This window comes from Scomber scombrus, chromosome 17 (genome assembly GCF_963691925.1).
Source record: "Scomber scombrus chromosome 17, fScoSco1.1, whole genome shotgun sequence".
In the NCBI taxonomy this organism is placed as follows: domain Eukaryota; kingdom Metazoa; phylum Chordata; class Actinopteri; order Scombriformes; family Scombridae; genus Scomber; species Scomber scombrus.
The window spans coordinates 15,889,529-15,911,179 of NC_084986.1; the positions used below are offsets into that span (position 1 = coordinate 15,889,529).

General features: G+C 40.2%; 1 protein-coding gene across 1 annotated transcript in view; it reads right to left on the minus strand.

Moving 5' to 3' along the window:
• The window catches only part of wasf1 (WASP family member 1), a 34,603-nt gene extending 13,562 nt beyond the window's left edge, over window positions 1–21,041 (minus strand). Inside the window, exons 1-4 of the mRNA XM_062437341.1 lie at window positions 20,909–21,041; window positions 18,382–18,516; window positions 7,571–7,724; window positions 2,832–2,949 (exon numbers count right to left, since the gene is read on the minus strand). Of these exons, the coding sequence (XP_062293325.1) occupies window positions 2,832–2,949; window positions 7,571–7,724; window positions 18,382–18,516; window positions 20,909–21,041 (540 nt within the window). The remainder of the gene's footprint in view (window positions 1–2,831; window positions 2,950–7,570; window positions 7,725–18,381; window positions 18,517–20,908) is intronic.
• Between the last annotated feature and the right edge of the window lie 610 nt (window positions 21,042–21,651).

Genomic DNA, 21,651 nt, shown 5'->3' on the forward strand with positions numbered 1-21,651 from the left:
CAAAAAAACTTTGACTTTGCATTATGAATTTTGCACATCCTCCTCCAGGAAACACATCATAGACTATTTCTGAATTGTAATCCTTGCAAATGAGAGCTATTCTCTATAATATATGATACAATGCTGAACACTGACACTTGACATGAGAAAACGTCAAGGTTTCTTGAGAAGTGGACCTATTTTAAGTGGACAAAAGAAGTGAAGAAGTATTTAACATCCATGTACTTCTGTTCAAAACAAGACTTAAAAAAGGGTTTTAAAGTCTGACCTTGCTTCCATTATTCTGGTTCAAACTGTACGTCTGTTATGAATTTCCTCACCACGGCTTCACTCCCTGAATCATTCTATCTCATCCTTCAACACGCTGGACTAAATATTTGATTTGTTACGTTGTAAGAAGAAACTTTGACCTTAACGCGTGAACTGGGTCTCCCTGCTCACCAGCTTCAGCAAATTACTTTTGCCTTTCGCTGGAAGGCATCCAAACACTCTTTCCTGGTTCAGTGGATTCAAGGGGTGATGTTTTTAGAAATCTTTGAAGAGTCAGACACACAAAGCTCCCCTAAGACAAGAGCAGATCTCTATTAAACATGTCAGGCATCTCCCAGTTAATTACTTTACAATTAATTACCTACATTAGAAATCCTGGCTGCTTTGCATGTACACCTACAGTTATTTTTAGGCTTACAGTTGTTGTGTATGGATACTGTTTGGGTATCAGCTTTGTTTCCTCTGCTTATTTTTTTTTTATATTGTGGAGAAGATTTGAATGTTTTTGCTTTTCAGAATGTTTGGAAACCCAGGTTAATAAGGCTGGATATTTCTGAATAATGAAAATGTACTGACTTTGAAAATACAGCACTGACTTTCAATTGTATTGTATTGTGATGATATGATGGCATAAGATTGTGCTGTTTTAAGCTCTGTTGTCTAAATGAATGCTTCAGAGTGATTTACAGATATTATTACTTGAAGAATGTTGTCTTTTCATACACAATGCCAGGTTGTGAAAATGCACAGTTTTCTTATTAGCATTATTATATTGATTTTTAACCATGCTGCGCAGTCGTAATGAGTAATATAAAGTAACAAGCAAAAAAAAAAGACTGCATGACAGACATTAGGGAGGAGAGAAAGTGAGAGAGAACTGGAACATTGTGTTGGCAGTCAATCTCAGATAGCATTACACTGACTGACAGGTGGCAGGCCCTGTTAGGTCGTCATCACTGCAGCTGCATGGTAGATCATCGACCATTTGGAAGGATCAGACTGCACATCCATGCCTGTATGTGTCTGTCTTTTTCTGTCTGTTTGAGTGTGTGTTCATATTACAATTTAGAAACAAAGTATAATATGGGTGATAATCTGTAATCTTCTGGTGAAATAATAAGGTAGAGCACAAAGGATATACATAATTACAGCAGCACACACGATGATAAGGTAAAACCATTCAATAGGCTAAGTGACGAGGTGTAAATCTACCAGTATTGTACACTCAATTTTACATATTTGTGCATTTGTATGTCTATGTAAAACTTATTTTCCAGCCTCCTTTCAATGCCCGATTCTGTACGCTTTCCACCAACACACACATAAACTCTCCACACTGTATTTGCCCTGATCCTCATTCAGACCATTTCATGAGCCATGATGATTGCACAAATCAACAAATATGTGTGCGTAATTCCTCTAATCCATCCTGCTCCCTGAGAATGTCTTATAGGCCTTTCCATGGGGTCTGTCTAACTGCCAGTGTGGCGAAGAGGGAAATGAACATGGCTTTATAAGCTGAACCCACCCGGGGCTTTAATTAGAATGAAATCATTGGAATGAGTTTCGGCTACAAGCGGTCATATCAACCTAACCCGCTGATGGAAATATGGTCTATTTACTGTTGCAAATGAGCTTTATGTTTTGTTTTACATTTTCAAAATCTGGATTTGATTATTGAACTAATGTAAGGCTGATGAATACAAAACTAGCATATAAAAAAAAAAAAGTAAATCTCTCTCCATCCTCTCAACTCATTTTTGGCTGAACTTGCCCTCCATCCTCTCTGCACCATTCCCACAATCATTAAAAACCTCATAACCGACAAATTACATCCTCTTCATTCACATGAACTCTCGCTGGTAATATCGCCGTCCTTATTCCTCATTGACATGACTGTTACCATCTTTGATTGACTGTGAGGGGGCGAAATGTGGAGCACACCCAGCTTCCCACGCAGGGAAATTCCAGCTGGTGCTGATTAGAGCTCCTGACACTGGGGGTGGGAAACCCCTCGATTTTTTGCAGGCTATTTCATTTAATGTGTGTGTGTGTGTGTGTGTGAGTGTGTGTGTGTGTGTGTGTGTGTGTGTGTGTGTGTGTGTGTGTGTGTGTGTGTGTGTGTGTGTGTGTGTGTGTGTGTGTGCGTTCAACATCAGCTGCATGTGATTGTGAACACAGATTTTCTTCATGAGGCTATGTGTCTGTGTGTGTTTCTGTACAGGCAAAGAGATGACGCACAGTACTCTCCATGAGAGAAGCGGGGGCAATTGACCAGCAGCTGCTCCTATTAATTAATGATTACACAAGTAATAACTAAGTGGGTTGACTGACTGGAGGAAGAGTTGATTAATCTATGAGTGGTGGCTAATTAATGTATTAGGCTACATTGTATGAAGCCAGACCTGTGAATCTATCAAGTTCATTCATGCAGCGCACATCAATCTGTATCTGTGGAGGTTACAGGAAGCCTCTTCTTCACTCTCGCTCTCGGTGTTCATGTGCTCATCACAAACAACTCCAAGTAAAATGTATGTGTGCTTGTCATTTTCCACACATACCTTCTGTTTCCGCCTCTCCTTCCGCTTGTCTTCTGTGTCCTGCAGCATTTTCTCTCTCCACAGGTCAAAAAAGTATGAAGGATTGGTGTAGAACTTCAGACCTTCCTTCCCATCGTCCCTGCGGATAGACAAAATAAATCTCGTTATATTTTCGTTGGTCCTCTGAAGATTTCTTGAATTCACTCCTTTTCTATAAAACTATTTACAGTATTTGGCCTACAATCAGCTCACTTTGAAATGAGTGTTTTGCCTTAATAAAAAGGTAAGGCTGTAACAAAAAATTGGTTGAATTATTGTTCAATTTGCTGATCATTGTCTTGACAAACTAATTAAATATTTGGCCTATGAAATGTCACAAAATTTCCCAAGGTGATCAATGTAATGTCTTCAATATAGAAAGTCTTCACTTTTGAGAATATTTGGCATTTCTGTTTAAAAAATGACTCACACAATTAATTGATTATCAAATTAGGTGCCAGTCAATCAACTAATCCATAATAATTTCAGCTCGACATAAAGAACGGGCAGATGAGAGTGATGAACTGCCAGAAATTGTCTTTCTCCTCTTCATTTGACCTTTTGTGTTGATCATTTTTATTTTCTTTGACGCTGCCTGTCTTAGTCTCCTTTCCATCAACAGATCATATCTGTTGACTGTTTGTCATGAATAATAGCTAACACCCTGTGTTATTCATTCTCTCTCAACTCTGATCCTCTCTCTGTCTCCTTCACTCTCATTACAGATGCTTTTGTGGTTCATGGTCACTAGGGGAAACAGTGCCATGATGACATGGAGGGAAACATAAAAGAACTTCTGACAGACACAAGTAGTTATCACATTACAGGTCTCTCTTGACAAGGAAATTATCATACATGAATGCCCACACATGCTATCCAAGAATGTAATTAAATATCAATATTAGGGAAATATCCTGCAATTGTTCTGCTAATGCCGTTCTCTTACTTCTTTTTGATTTCCAAATGTCTTCCTTTTACCATTATTTACAACTCATCAATGTTGTAATAGGCTGGAAGGCTGCAGTGTTCCTCAATTACATCCTCATTTACAAAGACTACATTTTTTGTTTCCTTATTTTGTGAATAATGCCTGTGCTTGACCAATCGGCAACATCCATCCCTTCAAACTCAACCCTATGAACAGTTTCTGAAACACTGAAAGGACTTTTTTCCACATTGAACAATCAAGAGCAAAATTAACCCATAGCTCCTGTGGTGGGAAGCAGGTAAAGTTTCTGGACCCATTATTTAGGATAAAGCAGGTAGCTCCTGGTTAAAAATTGAAGGCAATGCCGAAGTGCCTTTAATCTGCATTCTTTCTAATGACCAGCAAGGGGAAACTCCACTGGTTGCAAAAACAAGTCATATTGTATGGAGGTCTGTGAGAAAATGACGATATAATCGACCGATTTTGGCCTATCACCGATAAAAGATATGTATTGATACACCTTTTAATTTTATTTTATTCATAATTATTAAATTCCTAGTGTAGTTTACTGTTTCAGTGCACTAAAGTCATTTTATACAATAAAGTTTATAGTTAAACTGTAAAAGTAAGGTACGGTAAAGTATACTTTATTGAGTTACAAAAGTAATAAAAAAGTTACAAAAAATAAAAACTAATAAAATAAACAATCTCTAAAATAATCTGTAATTAGGCTATATAATCTGCAATATACATAAATTCCTTATTCTGTATACAAGTGTGAAATGTTCCTGGGATTAAACAGTAAGGACAGCCTCAGTCTTATTAGTAATGGGAGCTGTGATGGTATGAAAGAGCCCTGAAGCGCTTTGAGTGTGAGGCACGTGGCTGAACATGCTCCTGAGCTGCCTCAGCTCGGCATAGAGAGGATGAAAATAAACAAAACATCAACAACAAAAAAACAACAACCAAAAAACCTTTGTATATATTCTGCATAAATAAGATTATCGGTCAATATATAGTTAATTTTATTACCCCCTAATATCGGTATTAGCATCGGCCCCAGAAATCCAGTATCGGCTCTATTTATTGCCTCAGTAAACAGTTTTTCTAATGAGTTCATGGTCTCAATCACAAGTCTTAAGCTTAAACTGAAGTTTTAAGCATGTTTTTTACTAGCAAAAATTAGCATTAGCATTACTGCAGTTAACTATAGACTGTAAATACAGCGTGCTAACCAAGCTGGCAGCTAGCGTTAGGGTCAGCTCCAACCTCTAATCCAAATATAGTGACTTTTGGTTTTAAACTTGAGGCTTCAAAACGGCAGTCCACAAACCAGTTACTGACTTTTTTTTTTTTTTTTTTTTTTACAGACTATGGTCAGGATCAACACACTGTACATAGTGGTCTGAAGCCACTTGACTGGACAACACAAACAATCCTGTTTGACAAAGTCTGCCAATCTGAGTCACAGAATTACACAGCAATTTCCTATGTGCAAAAACGGCAATCTACATATGGCTTGATTAGCAAGATCACACACTATTAATTAGAATGACCTCTTTCCTTAATCATATTTCCTGCAAACTAGTAAAAATACACTATACATATGTTATGCAAATCAACCTATTAACTACATCTCCTCTGAAGACTATCAGTGTTTCGCAAACTCATTTCTAGACAGGTCTGAAGGCCATGTGAAAGGGCATTTCAGGTCTCCTTTTCAAACTCATTACCCAAAAATATCTGGTGGATTCTGACCATTCAGTCGTCCTAACTTGAACTTCACTCAGAGTCGGCCACGCTATGGGAGGCAATTATTTGATGATAACACCGATAAGAGCAAGAAGTCTGAACATGAAAAAGAAAAGCTTCAAAAGGCAGAGCAGAAACTTTAATGATATGCAACACAACAAAGGGAAGAAAATAGAATTCAACAATGGGATAAGGCAAGGGTGAAGAGAGAGCTACTGTGGTGTGTGTGTGTGTGTGTGTGTGTGTGTGTGTGTGTGTGTGTGTGTGTGTGTGTGTGTGTGTATGCACGCACGCACGCACTGCGGGTAGCATTCGAGTGTCTGTGTAAATCATGTAAATCATTATGCATGGTAGTCGCTCCGTGCATATTTGTGGTGGGTGTTTGTGTGTGTGTGTTTGCTTAGTGTATGTGAGAGGAAGAGAGAGATAGGGAGAGAGAAAGCATAGCAGCTGTGCTCAGAGGGGGAGGTGTCCCAGGGAGCCTCCTGGTGTGATGTGCGAGGAGGAGAGCAGAGGAGAGAGAGTAAGAGCAAGCAGAGGGATGAGGACAAGAGAGAGGGAGAGAAGAAACGGGAGAAGGGACTGTAAACATGAAAAAACCGGCAGTATTTTAAATTAAGAATCGGAACAATGAAATCTTTGCTCAATCAGCTGCTCCATGCCGTTCAAAACAACTCTGGGAGCTGTAATTCATTTGAGTTCTGGGCTACAAAGGAAACCCAGATGTACAGAAAGAGTCACATATAAGCCTACACACTATGAGCTTTAATACATCTATGTCCAGCTTAACATTAACACACATACACTGTCCATTCACTGTCCTCTATAACACATAGCTGAACTTAACAGCTGTTATCGAGGGAGAGGTGAATGCACTCACTGACCTTCAGGCTTACAATGAACATGGTTTTTATGTCTAATTCAACTACGGGCGTTAAATCTTCTTGTCTGGATAACAGCTGAGGTGAAGCCGTCACCTGGTACAAAACAAGACATTTAGAATAAGGTTGGGAAATAAAGTCAATGAGTCAGACACCCACACCTGCCTCTTGCTTGGTCTAGGCCATGTCAAGGCCCAGAAGTTAAAAGCACACCCACGACAGATATAAATACCACAGCCTACACCTGCACCTGTCTCCCTACAGTGTGTGTGTGCGTGTGTGTCTATAAGTACACACACACACAATAAAGAGACTGTGTTTGGCCTGTAACCTCCTTCAACTGGCTCAGTCGGGTTGACACGATTAGACAGACACAGGTCCTGTAAGATGCTGGAGGAGGAAAACATCGAGCGAGAGGGGGAAAAAAGAAGTGAGAAGGTAGAGAAATAAAAGAGACGGATGGAGTGTTGACTAGCAGAGATTTTTTAGGTAATATGCATCTTCACATCGCTCTGCAATCAGCAAGGGTTTGAAAACATGCATGCTATTATTCACACAAACGTACTCTAAACTTGACACCTAGTCAATGGTTGTTTTTTTTTTTAAATCTGAGGTTACAGCTATTCAAGCTCAGGATACCTTTCCTATGTTGCGTTGTGTGACCATCAATAACACTCCGCTGTGCTTAATAAAAGCTTTTATAGCTGCAGGCAGGAGTTTAATACTAATAAATAGGCCAAATAACAGACAGAATTTAGGCTACTTAGGTTCTTTGTGTTAAAACACTGGGCAGCAATCAGTCTCTCTTTATGCCCATCAATAAAACACAAATGACAGCAGAGCATGGAAAGGGACAAATATATGTAAAAGTAGATGTAGTTAAGAGTCATGCTGGGCTGCTTTCAAACACAAACGTGTAGTTTTCACATTCTTTAATTAAAATGGAACAATTGCACAACTTCATCACAAATCTCACTTCCAAAATAGGCTGTTAAATGCGTATTTTCATGCAATTTTAGCATACACTGTGAGAAATGTGTTCCTCATACTTTTTTCCCCCAAAAAATAAATAGCACAATAATACACAGTAAACCCTTAAGCATTTTCTGAAAATGTCTTTCCAGGGCAGCATGAGATAGGAAAAAAACATGGATCCAGACCTGTAGGGGGAGAGGATGTTGAGAGGCGGCGGCTGCTCGCAGGCCTGGAAGGTCTCCTGCAGTGGGATGGGCAGCGACTTGCGGTCAAACAGCTGCTGGTCCTGAATAGTGGAGCTCCTGAAAGCCTTCCTCATGGTGATGTCCTGAAGAGACACTGCAGAACGGATGGAAGGATGGAGAGAAAGGGGAGGACAGAGGAGAAGATCAAAGGTTATTATCATTTTGTCAGATTCTTTGTAAAATATGCCTGAGAGAAAATGAGGTTCAGTTTAAGACTCTCTTTGCTCTTTGGTTGTACTTTCCCACAATGTATCCTTACCAACCAACACATACCAACCAACAGACTCTCTGTCTCTTTCATGTCTGTAGTCATGAACACAATGATTACCATCATCTCATCATTATTAACATCAAAATCGACATTGACATCATCACTCAAACAGTCACATTCAACATTACGGAGTACTAAACCTAATAGAAGCCACTAATCATCTTCTCTCGGGCTGACGCTACATTGTTGTCCTAATTGGCTAATTTCTATTTCCCCCTGAAAGCAAAACCTACACAATGGTTCGGCTTGGCTAAGCTAGGTTAAGGTCGTCTGTCAGTGACTTTGGGAATAATTGACCTTCTTCCATAAAGGAACAGCTGACATTTTCAGAGGGCAAGAAGAATAACAGAAGAAAATCAATGTGGCACAGCTGAAGCACTCACAAAGACAGGTTGGTGAAATTGCTGAGGGGAAGAGAGAAACAAACCACACAAATGCTAGCCCTCAATCTGGTAGGGCAGGGAAGAAACTGCAAGTCTTGGACAGAAATCCAAAGCGTTGCAACCAGATCTGAATTATACAGGAGGGAGTGACAAATGGATACACTTCCCTGTTGCCCAGGGGAAGACTGAAAAAGTCATGTGGCATACAGAAAAAGTATTGTTATAGTCTTCTGTTATTAGCCTTTCTACCACACACAAAACAATGTGATAGCATAGAGTCCAACACTTAAACTATATCCAGAAATGACAGAAATCAACAGATCCCATCAAAAAATGGGACACATTTTTGTCATTGTACTATAAAAAGGCCCAGATAAGACCATCCACTAGTCTACATTGCAGTAGTACAGCTGGTTAATGACTTCCACAGACTCTCAGTGTAGAGAAGGGCCAGCCACCTAAGGCACAGTCGTCTCATTATTAACAAACACTGTCAGCGAGCCAAGGTTTGGTAAGTAACACTGTGGGAGACAGAGAGGAGACCAGAGAATATTAAGAGGGACAAAATAAGACTAAGGCAGGAGTATGGAAACAGGACAGAAATAAATAGGAGGGCAGTGATATAGAGAAACAACAAAAACAGATATAAACATACGGTGTGATTTTTACGAGGAAAAACGTAAAGGCATGAGCCACGAATCACATGAGAGAGGTGCAGAAACCTGGTCTCAGCCAGAGGTGTTAAAGGACAGTATTTATGATTTTTGTACACTAATGTATCTGTGATAAATGTGACTGTGACTCAGGAAGATTTGCAGTTAGTCTAAAGGTAGTATTATGGCTTACTGAAATTAGCATTATATTTCCCAGAATCAGAAGAACAATAGACGTACTTGCTGCTTGTCCTTCTCACTGGCATTGTTCCACATACATTTCTCTTCTTCGTGCTTTTTCTAAAGAAGGGCGTTTTTTTCTAAAGAAGGGCGTTTCACTGGATTCACTGGATTCACTTATTCATCTTTTTTTTGTTTGTTTATTTGTAGAAAAACAGGCTGCCAATATTTACAACCATAGCTTTAATTGTTTTTAGTTATTTATTCAGTGTTGGAAAAAATTGTCATTGTTCTTTGTTAGAATGCTAAGGAACATGAGCATTACAACTCGGGACATCATTTCAATTCTTATGATAATGTACTGAAACTAATTTAAGGGACTAAATCTGAGAACAATGCAAAACTGGTGCCACAAAGTTGAACAACTAAGGAACAAATAAACATGAGGAGTCAGATGACTGGTGATGAAGAATGTCTTAGATTATTTAGGTTAAGACTGAAACATGAGCACACCAATAATGTCATTAATAACTTCTTATTACAGAGGAAGATGCAACTATGCAACTACACAAATGCAACTATGGTAACACAGTATGCCAAAGTTGAAACAGGAAGTGAGTATGTAAACTGCAATGTTTGTAATCACAACACAGTTTTGATAATAGCTTTACTATTTGCCTTATTTTTCTCTGCTAAATTTGACTAACCTGGAGGTTTGATTAAGACCTGCATTTTTGTCTGACTGCTAATCTTTTTTTGCCTAATTTGACTTAGTCGTGCATGTTGTAGCATTCCAATATGTCAGTAATTAACTTGGTAAGTACAATCTTATTATTACCAATGAGAATTTTTATGCAAAACAAAAGTTGTAATAAAACAGAATGATCCTTTATTTAATTCATGTTTGTATCAGGGAGTGCAATAAAGCAAATTTGAGTTTTTAGTTCAGCAACATAAGAAGTGACTAATGATAAGAAGGCAAAAAAAATCAAAGACATAGCCACAGTGGCATGACAATTACACTGATCACTGTGATCACAGAGGAGAGAAATGTCAGGGGTAAGTAGGAGAAATAGTGAGATCTAAGAAGCTGAAGTCTTTTTTTCCCCCCAAGATGAGAAGATTAGAGAGGGTAAGGGATGATGATGTGGTAAAGGAGATATGAACATTAAAGTGATGCTTTAGTGATCCCTGTGGGATATTTCCCTTTTTGGTTTGCCATTTTCCACAAAAAGGTTAGAGCGAAGGTCAGGAAAGTACACCTGGAGCTGATGTCAACACTCCACCTCTCACTGCTCGCAAATGTACAAAACAGATCTTCAGAGTAGACCGTTTTAGACACATAACACCCTGCCAGGGCCAGAAGTAGCCACTGGCCAACCAGCGAGTGTCAATTTGGTGTTGCTGAGTGTTTTATGTTGAGCAAAAGCACTGTGCTCTGCTGCCCCAGTGCATTTAGGGAGAGCAGAGGGCTGTCAGATGGTGTGACAAGTAGGTGCAAAAGCGACAAACAAGAGAGAGGCACTACAGAAGTGTGTGTCAGAGTGCATACCATGCGGAGTGAGGCACCTATAAACCTCTGCCAAGCAACACTGAGCGCTGAGAGAGACACACTTCACTAATCAATGTGGGCACACACACCCACGCACACACACGCAGATGGATATCCTAACATGATGTTCTACATCCTAATTACAAAATGTCACTTATTCAGCTGAACTACCAATTACACCCATTTAGAGAAGACATTTAAGCTAATGAGAAAAATGTGAGTGTGTACACATTTGTGAGTGAATGTGTGTGTGTGTGTGTGTGTGTGTGTGTGTCAGGTTGTGTGGCACCGTGTGCAGTGGCAGCCTCTGATCCCGGACTGTCAAGGTTCTTATCAGTAAATGGGTGTTGGATAGTTTATCTCTCCCTCTCATATCTTTCTCTAAGACAGATAGCATCTAGCTAAGACACCCTCAACCAAAGAGAGGTGAGGAAGTACACACACACACACACACACACACACACACACACACACACACACACACACACACACACACACACACACACACACACACACACACACACACACACACACACACACACACACACCTGTCTTCTTCAGCTTCCCTCAAAGTTTCAGGAAAACAATGTTTTCCCTCTTCCCTCTTTTCATCCCCCCTGCCTCATAGAAATGCAGTCCTACACAGGCACTGTAGATAAGAAAAGGCAGAGGCCAGGCTGTCTTTTAGCATGCAGGCAAGTCTCTCTCTCTTCTGTTGTACTTTGATGCAAATGTTGCCCTATATTTCCCCTCCTGCTTGCTTCCTCTTGCAGCCCTAAATCACCCTTTCCTAATGTTTTTCCCTCAGTTTTTGAACCATCTCTTTTCCACCCCTCCTGTCTTTAGCTTGTTTTATTGTTTGTCCTCTGTGTTTCATTTGTCCTCTCCCTGTCCCAGAATCTAGCCGAATGTTCTCCCTCTTGAATTGCTAAACATTGTAAATCACCAGTCTTGTGCAGCAGTGCAAGAGTAAACATAGTAAGCCTTGTGTTGTTCTTGAGAGAGGGTGTTTAAAAGTGAAAAGAACTTCACTTTGCAGAATACATGCCCTCTGTCTGCAATCACTGTTGGGACATCGTATTAGTATTCACAGTTGTGTTGTGAGTTACTGCTGTGGAGGAACTGCACGCATATCATCACCATTTTGGTTTGGACTTCAGAAAGATCCTCAGAAGTTGTATCAGTGTTTTCTACATCTGCTCGCAGGTCTTCCTTAATGGTGCTTTTGGATAAACTACCGTAAGCTCAAATTCAGATTTCCATGTGCACATAGCTGCAAGAATCCACATGAGAGAAATGTACCATAATTTGTCAGGCTGGATTAACCATATTTTATACATGAACAGTGTAAATGTTTATCTAGAAAATGTACTTTACGATATTTATTGACACTGCATAACATGACATAGACCATTATCAGTCACTCCTGTGCCTAACCAAATGTGTAAATGAGAAATGTAAGTACAGTGTGCACATATGAGGGAAAGGAAGCACATCAACACACTGAATCTCGTAAGAAGACACGCCGCCACACGAGCTGAGACTCTGAGATGTGTGTAAACATCAGTAAACCAGATCATTTGAAATTCAAAGTGCCTTTAAATCTCATCTCACCGCTCCATGACAGTCTTTCCATTCTAATCACAGAGGATAACAAAGATTGCAAATAACAAGTAGGACTTTCAGAGAAAAGGAGAGGCTTCATCTCTTTTGTAGTTTAATAGTCTGCCTTTTACTTACAGGTACCACTTTGGTAAGTGTTGCCAGTCTATTTGAATAGACCTTAATAGAGGGAGACAAAGAGAGAGAGAGAGAGAGAGAGAGAGAGAGAGAGAGAGAGAGAGAGAGAGAGAGAGAGAGAGAGATAGAGAGAGAGACATGGAGGGGGAAGGAAAGGAGTGGAGCAAGTGCAAGAGAAAATAAGAATGAAGGAGGGTTAAAAGGCAGAAAAAGACAAAATCTAAGGAAAATAGAGATTGTAAACACCGAAAGATCAAAATGCCTTGTGAGAGACTCATAGAAAGAAGAATTGGCGATAGAAGGAAAAGAAACTCTTTATTGGATGTGGAGAGGGAGAATCAGAGACACAGAAGGACTAATAGAAAAAGAGGGCAACAGAGAGACTATGGAGTACATAAAGAAACCGTTAAGAGGCCAGAGGGACTCACGGTGGCTTTGTGGCCTTCCATAATGGCCTGCAGCCAATGTGGTGATATAACTGTGACATTAAATAGGGGATACAGGCCATTAGTTTGGCTAGCTAGAGTGATAGGGGAAGAGAGCCTGACAGGACACAAATAGCATCCATGCAAGATGGAGGGAGAGCAGAGATCAATCAGAGAGATGAGAGAGGGCTGAAGAGGACAACAAAGACGGAGGAGGTGTAGGAGGGGAGTTAGCGATCAGGAGAGAAAAGAGGAAGGGGAGTGGTGAGCGAGGCCTAAAGGGCAAAGTGAGGGGCGATACCCTTTTAAAGGCTTTGGTGTAGGAAGGGTATGGGCAAGGTGAGTGTGTGTGTGGATCAGATTGAATGTGCATAAATTCACGTGATGAAGCACTTTTGACCTCAAGCACTGCACCACCAATGACACTGCATACATCATTCTGGCCATCTACCCATCACACATCTCTCTGACCTTCAACTAAACATCTTTCATGTCTTCCACCATCTTACATTCAGTGTCCTTAATGCTCCGCTCTGAAAACATAATTCACTTCAGTGTGAATCCTGGAAGTCTACCAATGACTCATATCTGTGTAAGCCACCAAACAGAGCTGAGAGGTGCAGATATTTCCCGACTGTGACTCATTTTCATACCCGATACCGAAGTCACACTTTTCCATTCGTCACATACAGTATGTCTGATATGTAAACGCACTTTTAAATATAGCCTTTGAATGATAAAACAGTCAGTTGTTTTAGTGTTGCTGCCCAATTAAAACCATATAGCTCCAGTTTTCTGTCATTTTCAGTGTTTTATTTGTTAGATAAACTGATTGATTAAGTATTCCTTTATGAAAGGTGCTTGTTAGACATCTGTTAAAGTTTGAATATATAGTTATTCAGAATTTCTGCGGCTAGCATTTGTAATAATAATTAATAGTAATCAATGTTTTATTATACGTCAGGGTTCTTTTACAATAAAGTGTCTCATGTTCAGCTATCATTTCTTCTCCCAGCCCCTTTGTGATGATCTCAGGAAATAACAGCACTTCACTGCTGCTGCCTTTCACAGTTGGTGATTATCCCTCTATTGATCTAATATCAATGTGCTCTAGATTACAGAAACAATGTACAGCCGGACAATGAATTAGTAGAATGTGTTGTTTCTTCATTTAACTATAGTATGACATAATCCCATTCAGCAAACAATTTCATGTTGGCAAGCATTTTTTAATATATTTATCCACTCGTTATGTACTCATTATTAACCAATATTTAAATAGATGGGAATCCAATGCATTTGAGCTTTTATAACAATTCATATTTCAGTAAATATAAACACTGAATTTAAATTAATGGTGTAATAATTGCAGCTATATTTTTTTTCCTATTGTCCACCCCTATTAATATGCTTAATGTAACTTACATATGAATCAGACACCATTTCTGCAGCAATTTACTTCCATGAAATGACATGAAAGTACAATAGTGTATCTGTCAGTTAGTAACCACATTTTAATGTTATGAAGGGTTTCAAAGAACCTCAAAGAAACTAGTCCAGGGTTTTGTTGCAGTATCTTTTAAAATACTTAGTGTGCTCCACTCTCCTCCATCCTACCCAACCCCCATCCTCCTATCTTCATCCCTCTACAGTCCTGATTTATGGTCCATTCCAGCCTGCACTCATTCCCCTCTCCTTCACTCCTCCTCCTCCTCTTCTGCCGACCACAGACCCACACGGACAATTACAAGGCAAGTCATATGCTTGAGCTAAAAGCATACGTTTTAAACAGTGGTGTGTATTTGAGAGCGTTAAGAGAGAGAGCGCGGATGTGGGGGGATGTAGGGTAGCATTCACGGGAAACCCCTCCCACCACTGTCACATTCATCTGACTTTTCATTTCTTAGAAGCAGTCAACACATACTACTGAACTACTTTGACATTACAGTCTCTAGACTTCACAAATCCTCCTGAATAAAGATCATGAATACAAAGTGGAGTACAGTGGAGTTTTTACATATACAAGAAAACTTCATTTGGTTATAGATGAGTGTGGAGGAGTTGAACTGTGGAGGAAATCTGTGTAACCTGCAGATGAGGCCATTTAAACCTGGCCCAGAACATTCTGCGGTACAATCCTTTTACACTCCACTGCTTTTGCTGCAGTGCCCTGTATTACAGACCCATCCCTCTATCCCTCCATCTTTCTTACTCTCCACCCCTTCGGCTGCCCCCCACCACCACACACTTAAACTGCAACTGAGCTGATCCTTATCCGCTGTCTCTCAAGCCAATACTCCGGGCTAAAGGGAAAGCCGAGCAAAATTATGAGTAGAGATAGCCGAGGACCACATGCACACATGCAGACGTACACAACCGCTCACAAACACGAACTCTAAAGTGTCACAGGAATATGAACAAGTAGCCTTCAGCCAAAATGATACAATGAATGTCTTTGTTGTTACTTGGGTTTTTCCCGAAGTGCTTCCATAGAAGTGTATTTAATTAACTTTTTTGCTTTAACTTATCATTATGAGTTAAATGTTGATTGCACAGTGTAATGATTATGGAATAATGACACCGCTGTGGTTTAGACTGGTTCCCTATTAGCCTCACTTTCACTATGCAATTCTGTCTGCCAGCAGGTATAATCTCACAGCAAAATAAAGGCTCGATTTATGGCACAAAGGAAATATGCCAACCATTACGCAACCAAAAGAGGAAGAAGATAGCACTTTAGCTAATAGGAAGAAAGCCCTCTATAAATTAGTTAGTTACGCTGCCAGCCCTAAAGCCATAGGATACTGGATCAGTATCCAGTCAGGCTGATCTATTTGTTCATATGAAAATCATACGCTATTTCTCCTAATATTTTCTTATAAAATTACTCCCTCCTTCACCCCGATGTAACCCAGGGTTTCCGCCAGTGTATTGCAAGCCCATTAGCCTGCTGGGCCAGGCCTAAGCATTGGGGACTTTAAACAAAATGTATTTTTAAATGTGTTCCACACTTAAAGAGAAAGAGAGAGAGAGTGTGAGAGAGTGAGAGTGACGGTGAGGCTGCAGGGACCGGAGCAAACCACCTACCATCCAGTGTTGTTTTTGACAAGCATCTTAGATTTAGTCTTAGTCTTAGTCTTTTGGACTAAAATGCTTATTAGTTTTAGTCACATTTTAGTCACTTCTATATGTGATAGTTTTAGTCGACGAAAACTCAAAAGGGTTTTAGTCTAGTTTTAGTAAAAAAAAAACAGAAAAAATAAGTATAGTCTTTTAACAAATTAATTTAGGTCAATAAGTATTGGAGATTGCTGTTGGGCAGTGTCACACATAAATTGTGAAAATAGCAGCAGATCTATAAGTTCAAATTTCTGATCTAAGGATTGTGTATTAAAAATATATAAAACAATATCCTTGTGGCGAGCCTTAAGGTGCCGCTTAAGGTTGGTCGTATTTTTTCCGCCTACTTTGTGGCCACATTTGTCACCGTCTTCCTTCACAATACACTCTGTTTTATTATCTGCTGGGTTATATTTAAAATACACCCATATTTCGTCTGTACCTTTGCGACCACCGAGCCCATGTGTTGAAACTGCCGCCGCCATCATGGTCCATTGTCTGATGAGTAACAACAGTGTGACGTGTTGAGCACGTTGTGCGCTGCACGCCAGGTGGTGGGCGTGACCAAACAAGGTTGGACTGTAGGCAGCAGCAGATACTTTTTAGGTTTTAATTGACACACACAATAAGGAGAAATGTCATGCATTTTAAACGTCTGACAGATCACACACTAACATTTTCGTCCATTCTCGTCTCGTCAACGAAAACTCACACACGTCTCGTCATGTTTTCGTCATCAGAGAGCTATGTTTATCTCGTCACCGTCTCGTTATCGTCGTGAAAAAAAGTGGCGTCAACGAAATGATTTCGTCATCGTTGACGAAAACAACACTGCTACCATCTGAGAGCAGGCTGAGCGGGAGAGTTTTTTGCTGAAAACAAGCACGAGACCCAGAGAGACATGAGAGCAGCTGCTCGCTAGCAGCTATTTGTGTTTACAGCAGAGAGCAGGAGGGAGGACAGACGTCTCACTCGGCTACACTGTGCACGCACGCCACACCCACTGGACTTAACAACTTTTCTAAGAAAAACTCTGAAACCAATGCTATAGTTACTTGTTTTTGCAAAGCAATGACATTATTCAAACTATGTTCAATGTGCGTCATTGCAATAGCTTTTTCCTGTTCCTAAATTCGATATAAAATTGGCGCGATTTCAATTTACCTCTTAGGTGAACATGTTTGTTTCTTTTCTCTTATCCAAAGTAATGTTGATCATTTCTTTATGAAGTTAAGATCTGAGAAAAACAGAAAGTGTTCCATGTGTCGTTGGGCAGAGCACGCAATAACACCACTCAGACACGCTAGGTGGGGAGAATTGAAAGAGTATGTCAGGCGGTGTGTGACCATCAATTTCTGAAGGATAATTTGGACTCACTTACCAGTGACCAGAGACACCCTGCATAGACTTTCACAATCAGATCAAACACACAATTATTGAATTAGCCCAGCTACAGTATGTGGACAGGGTGAAGACAAGGAGGGGAAAGCAGTGGAGAGTAGGGAGAGGAAGCAAAAAATAGTCAGAGCATGGCAGGTGGAGGAGGAGGACAGGTAATATGACAGGGTGCATAGCAACTCAGAGAATGGAAACAAATTGAGCACAGAACAAAAAGGAAGATCAGGATGAAAAATCTGTGAGTTATCTTGACCTGGAAGGCGTTTAAAACACAAACTCGCGACTCTGCACAAAACTAAGAAGCGATTCATTGCCTTGTAAAAATGGTGACAAAGCCTTTGCTTGCATTCACGGAAAAGCCATAAGCAGTGCGAGTACAACCCAGCAAGCGTTTTACTGTCTCCTTCTCAGTGACAAGGAAACAGTTAGAGTAGCATTGTGCAAAGCCGTAAACACACTGCTGGTCCATGGGAAATCGATACGGCGCCTTGGAGCATGGCATTACACTGCTGTGATTCTCTCTCTTTTTACTTCGCACCCACTGCACTCTCCTCCAACTGCGTTACCCTGCCATCCCGCCTCCCCTCACCCGCAGATTATCGCATTCCTTTTTATTATTTGCTCACAACAGATATAGCCTGATCATAGATCCAATTTCTCCCTACAAAGAAAAGGCCTTTAGTGGGTAAACGAGCATCCAGCCAAAGCAAAACTCTGGCAGAAGGTTTCTAATATAAGTTGTGCTACTGGGGATGAAAAATGATACCATTTAATAGCTGCCTTTTCCTCTAATAACAGCCATTAACACTGGAGGGGGGCAGGACGAGCACACTGTGTACACACACACACACACGCACACACACATCTACAAGTGCACATCCAATTTAGTGCAGCAACACAGATGAAAACTGGAGAGGTAAAGGTGTGACTCAGGGGTAAAGTTTAAAAGAAAGAGGCAAAGGGTGTGTGTGTGTGTGTGTGTGTGTGTGTGTCTGTGTGTGTGTGTGTGTGGGTGGCTATGGTACTCACATTCCTCCTCTTTGGGGTCCAGCTGTGTGACGCTGATAGAGAGGCGGTCCACGCGCTCCTGCAGGGAGTTGACCCGGAAAGAGAAGGTGTGGGCCTCATTGAACAGCTCTCCAAACAGGTCTTCTGCATATTTACCTGCAACACACATAAAAAACACACGCACACAGGCACAGAATATGCTTTTTATATTTTTAAACAAAACTCAGATCAAACTGATAAACTAGGCAGTGCCGATCAAGCATTGATCAAGATTCTGTTCCTACATTGCCTTTTTCTTGCCTCAGGTGTTTGCAGAAACACATTGTAGTGTACTGTTTAGCTGTAATTTGAGAACATTTGTGATCTGGCCATCATGTTGGAGATGGCAGTGGGGAGGAAAGAGAGGCACTCGTCCACTAACATGCATGCATGACTGGACTGGCTATCAAAACAAAAAACTGAGAGACTCAGACTACAACACACACAGTGAGTTTGACTTATTCTCTGCTCAGGATGCCATTACTTCGCTATATCTTTACATAGCAAATAATAGTTGTGACATTTTTTCATCTACGGCAGATTTATATGATAAATCAAAACACAATTTTATTCTTAAGGAAGATTCTAACCAATAATATCATCTTCATGAGAATAATCCAGTGATGAAGAGAATTCAGAAATACGTATTCATCACACAGCAGCAGGAATGATATGTGTGTTTAATCTACAGTCTCTGATTTCAGGGACGGACTATTCATCATTTTACACAGGGATGGCGCAGCGGCAGAAATGTCATTAATTATTTAAATCTTCCGATGCAGCGACAGGATCAGTCAGGATTAACAGTAATTAATGTTCTGCCTTTTTTTAAATGTCAGACTGGGGAACTGTTACTCACAGACTCCAAGTTTAACAATAAAATAATTTGAAGTAACACTTAACTCTAGTAAGAGAATCTAAATGTTTTTTTCTGTCATGTCATGAGGATTGTTACAGTGAGTTTTCAGTTATGCCATTTACAGTGAAGTCTCAAAATGTATAAGCAGTAGACAGCTGTGTGTGTGTGTGTGTGTGTGTGTGTGCGTGCGTGTGTGTGTGTGTGTGTGTTCTCTTTTGCGCTTTTCAAACACTAAACAGCAAATTTGCAAACCCAATTTTTGTATCTGCTTATTTAAGGATATTATATCCACCTAAAAACATAAATGAGAACTTTCAAATATGCAGAGAAGGAGTAAAACTGTGGAGTTTAAATGTATTAATTATCCTATATTAATTGTTTGATCAAAATAAGCAGCAGCACACATTAGAACACATCAGCTTTAATTTCATTGTAAAATTGCCAGCATATTTTAATTTATGTATATAAATATTTGGGGTGTCCTGACTGTATATTTTGGGGCTTCAAGAGCTTCACGGAGGTGAACTAATTTCTCTCCCTCACTCAGCATTTCTCCCCCGTTTCACGTGTTGCTGTGTTTAAAAGGAATAAGAGAAGCACATGTGATTGGTCATTATTGAAGCCTGCCTCGACTCCACCTGCACATAAAGCATTTTCCCACTAATAATGTATTCAGTCTCTCCTCCACATTGAGCCCAGAGTGCGCCAGTGCTGATGGTTGTGAAAATTGCAAAACTGTGTTGGCCTCACCCACACGTGCCACACGCCAGAAATTAAGACTTGGATCTGCGCCTGCGTCCTATTTCAGGAAAATAGAGCCCTTCAGCTTCTATAAATCTGAGAGAATTTATGACATAGCTCATGAGTCATGACCATATGGTGCATGACATACTGTTTTTGCTTACCTTCCCCTGAACGCAGCTTTATATTAGGACTATGCTAACCAAAATATGCCACGTTAAGTCATTACTAATGAAGCAGATTTTTAAATTTGCTTTAGTAAAGAATACCAAAATTGTGCAGTGGATTTTATAATTCTGAAAAGTTATCAAATATATTGAAATCCTTTAAATCTGTTAGATTGCAGGCTTTGTTATTATCCCAAAAGAACAATTGCCATGATATGCAATTTCTTGAAATATTTAATATGTCTGTATTTCTTCAAGGATTGTACATTTTAGTGTTTAAAACTAATACAAGTTCATAAAAGATATATCTTATTTATCCTCTTTACTAGTCTTTCCAAAAATGTATAATTAAATCCACATAAACTTAAATGCAGGCAATCATGAAAACCAATTTTGAGTGCTGAGGATTATCAAATGTGTCAAAAATAGTTTTCTGAGTCTTTTCATGTAATATCTGCAATGTAGAAATATTTCTCAGTAAATAGGCAGAATAGAATGAAAACTGACTGAAAAGACGGCTGACTCCGTATATAATGGCCGAATGGTCAGCTGATCAAATTATAGTGAGCAGTATGTGTGCTGTGTGTGTCCATTTAAATAACTGTGTGTGTGTGTGTGTGTGTGTGTGTGTGTGTGTGTGTGTGTGTGTGTGTGTGTGTGTGTGTGTGTGTGTGCGTGCGTGCGTGTGTGTGCATGTGCGTGTGCGTGTGCGTGTGTGTGTGTATATCCCTCTTCTACTCACTGAGGCTGCTGAGCTGGCGGATGACGTTGGCCAAGGAGATGTTAGTCACACACTCCAGCTCATTCTTGATGGTCCTTGGCAGCACTGTGTGGCACAGGTGCCTGGGCTCAATGGTGCGCTTTACTAACGGCATCCTTCTGCTGCGTCACCGCTACCTACAGGAGTTGGATGGAGAAGAGAAGAGAGGAAGAAAGGAGAGGGGGCAAAACTTGCATTAGTGCATCAAGCCTTGTTACAGATCATGAAAATTCTCTGCCTACTAAAATACCGAACAGAAGACCAATAGAAGAGACAGATAGCAAGGATAAAACAGCTTGCATTCCCCATGCCACAACAGAAATGTCACAACTAAAGAGTGAGGCAAAGAAGAAAAGGGGTTGGAGAGAGATACGACTGAACATGACACGTTAAAGGGCACCTGGAGAAGGGATTCATTGCGAGAAGTATAGTTAAATATGAAATGTAATGGAACAGCAGGGAAGTAATGTTTTGACATTGCTAAGAGCCATATTACCTCATCTGTTTCCCTGACTTAGCAGTGTCTTGTCCTTTTCATCATGCATAACCTGGCTAGCGTACCTCAGCACTTTGTCTGCCCACTCATCCATGCTAATGGAATTAAGGCTGCTCAGTGTTCGGGCTACTTAATGCCGTCTCAATACTGAAACTCACACCAATACCGAAAAAAGACAAAAAGACAGCTGGCTAAATACAGAATGACACATATGCTGCAATGATCCAGA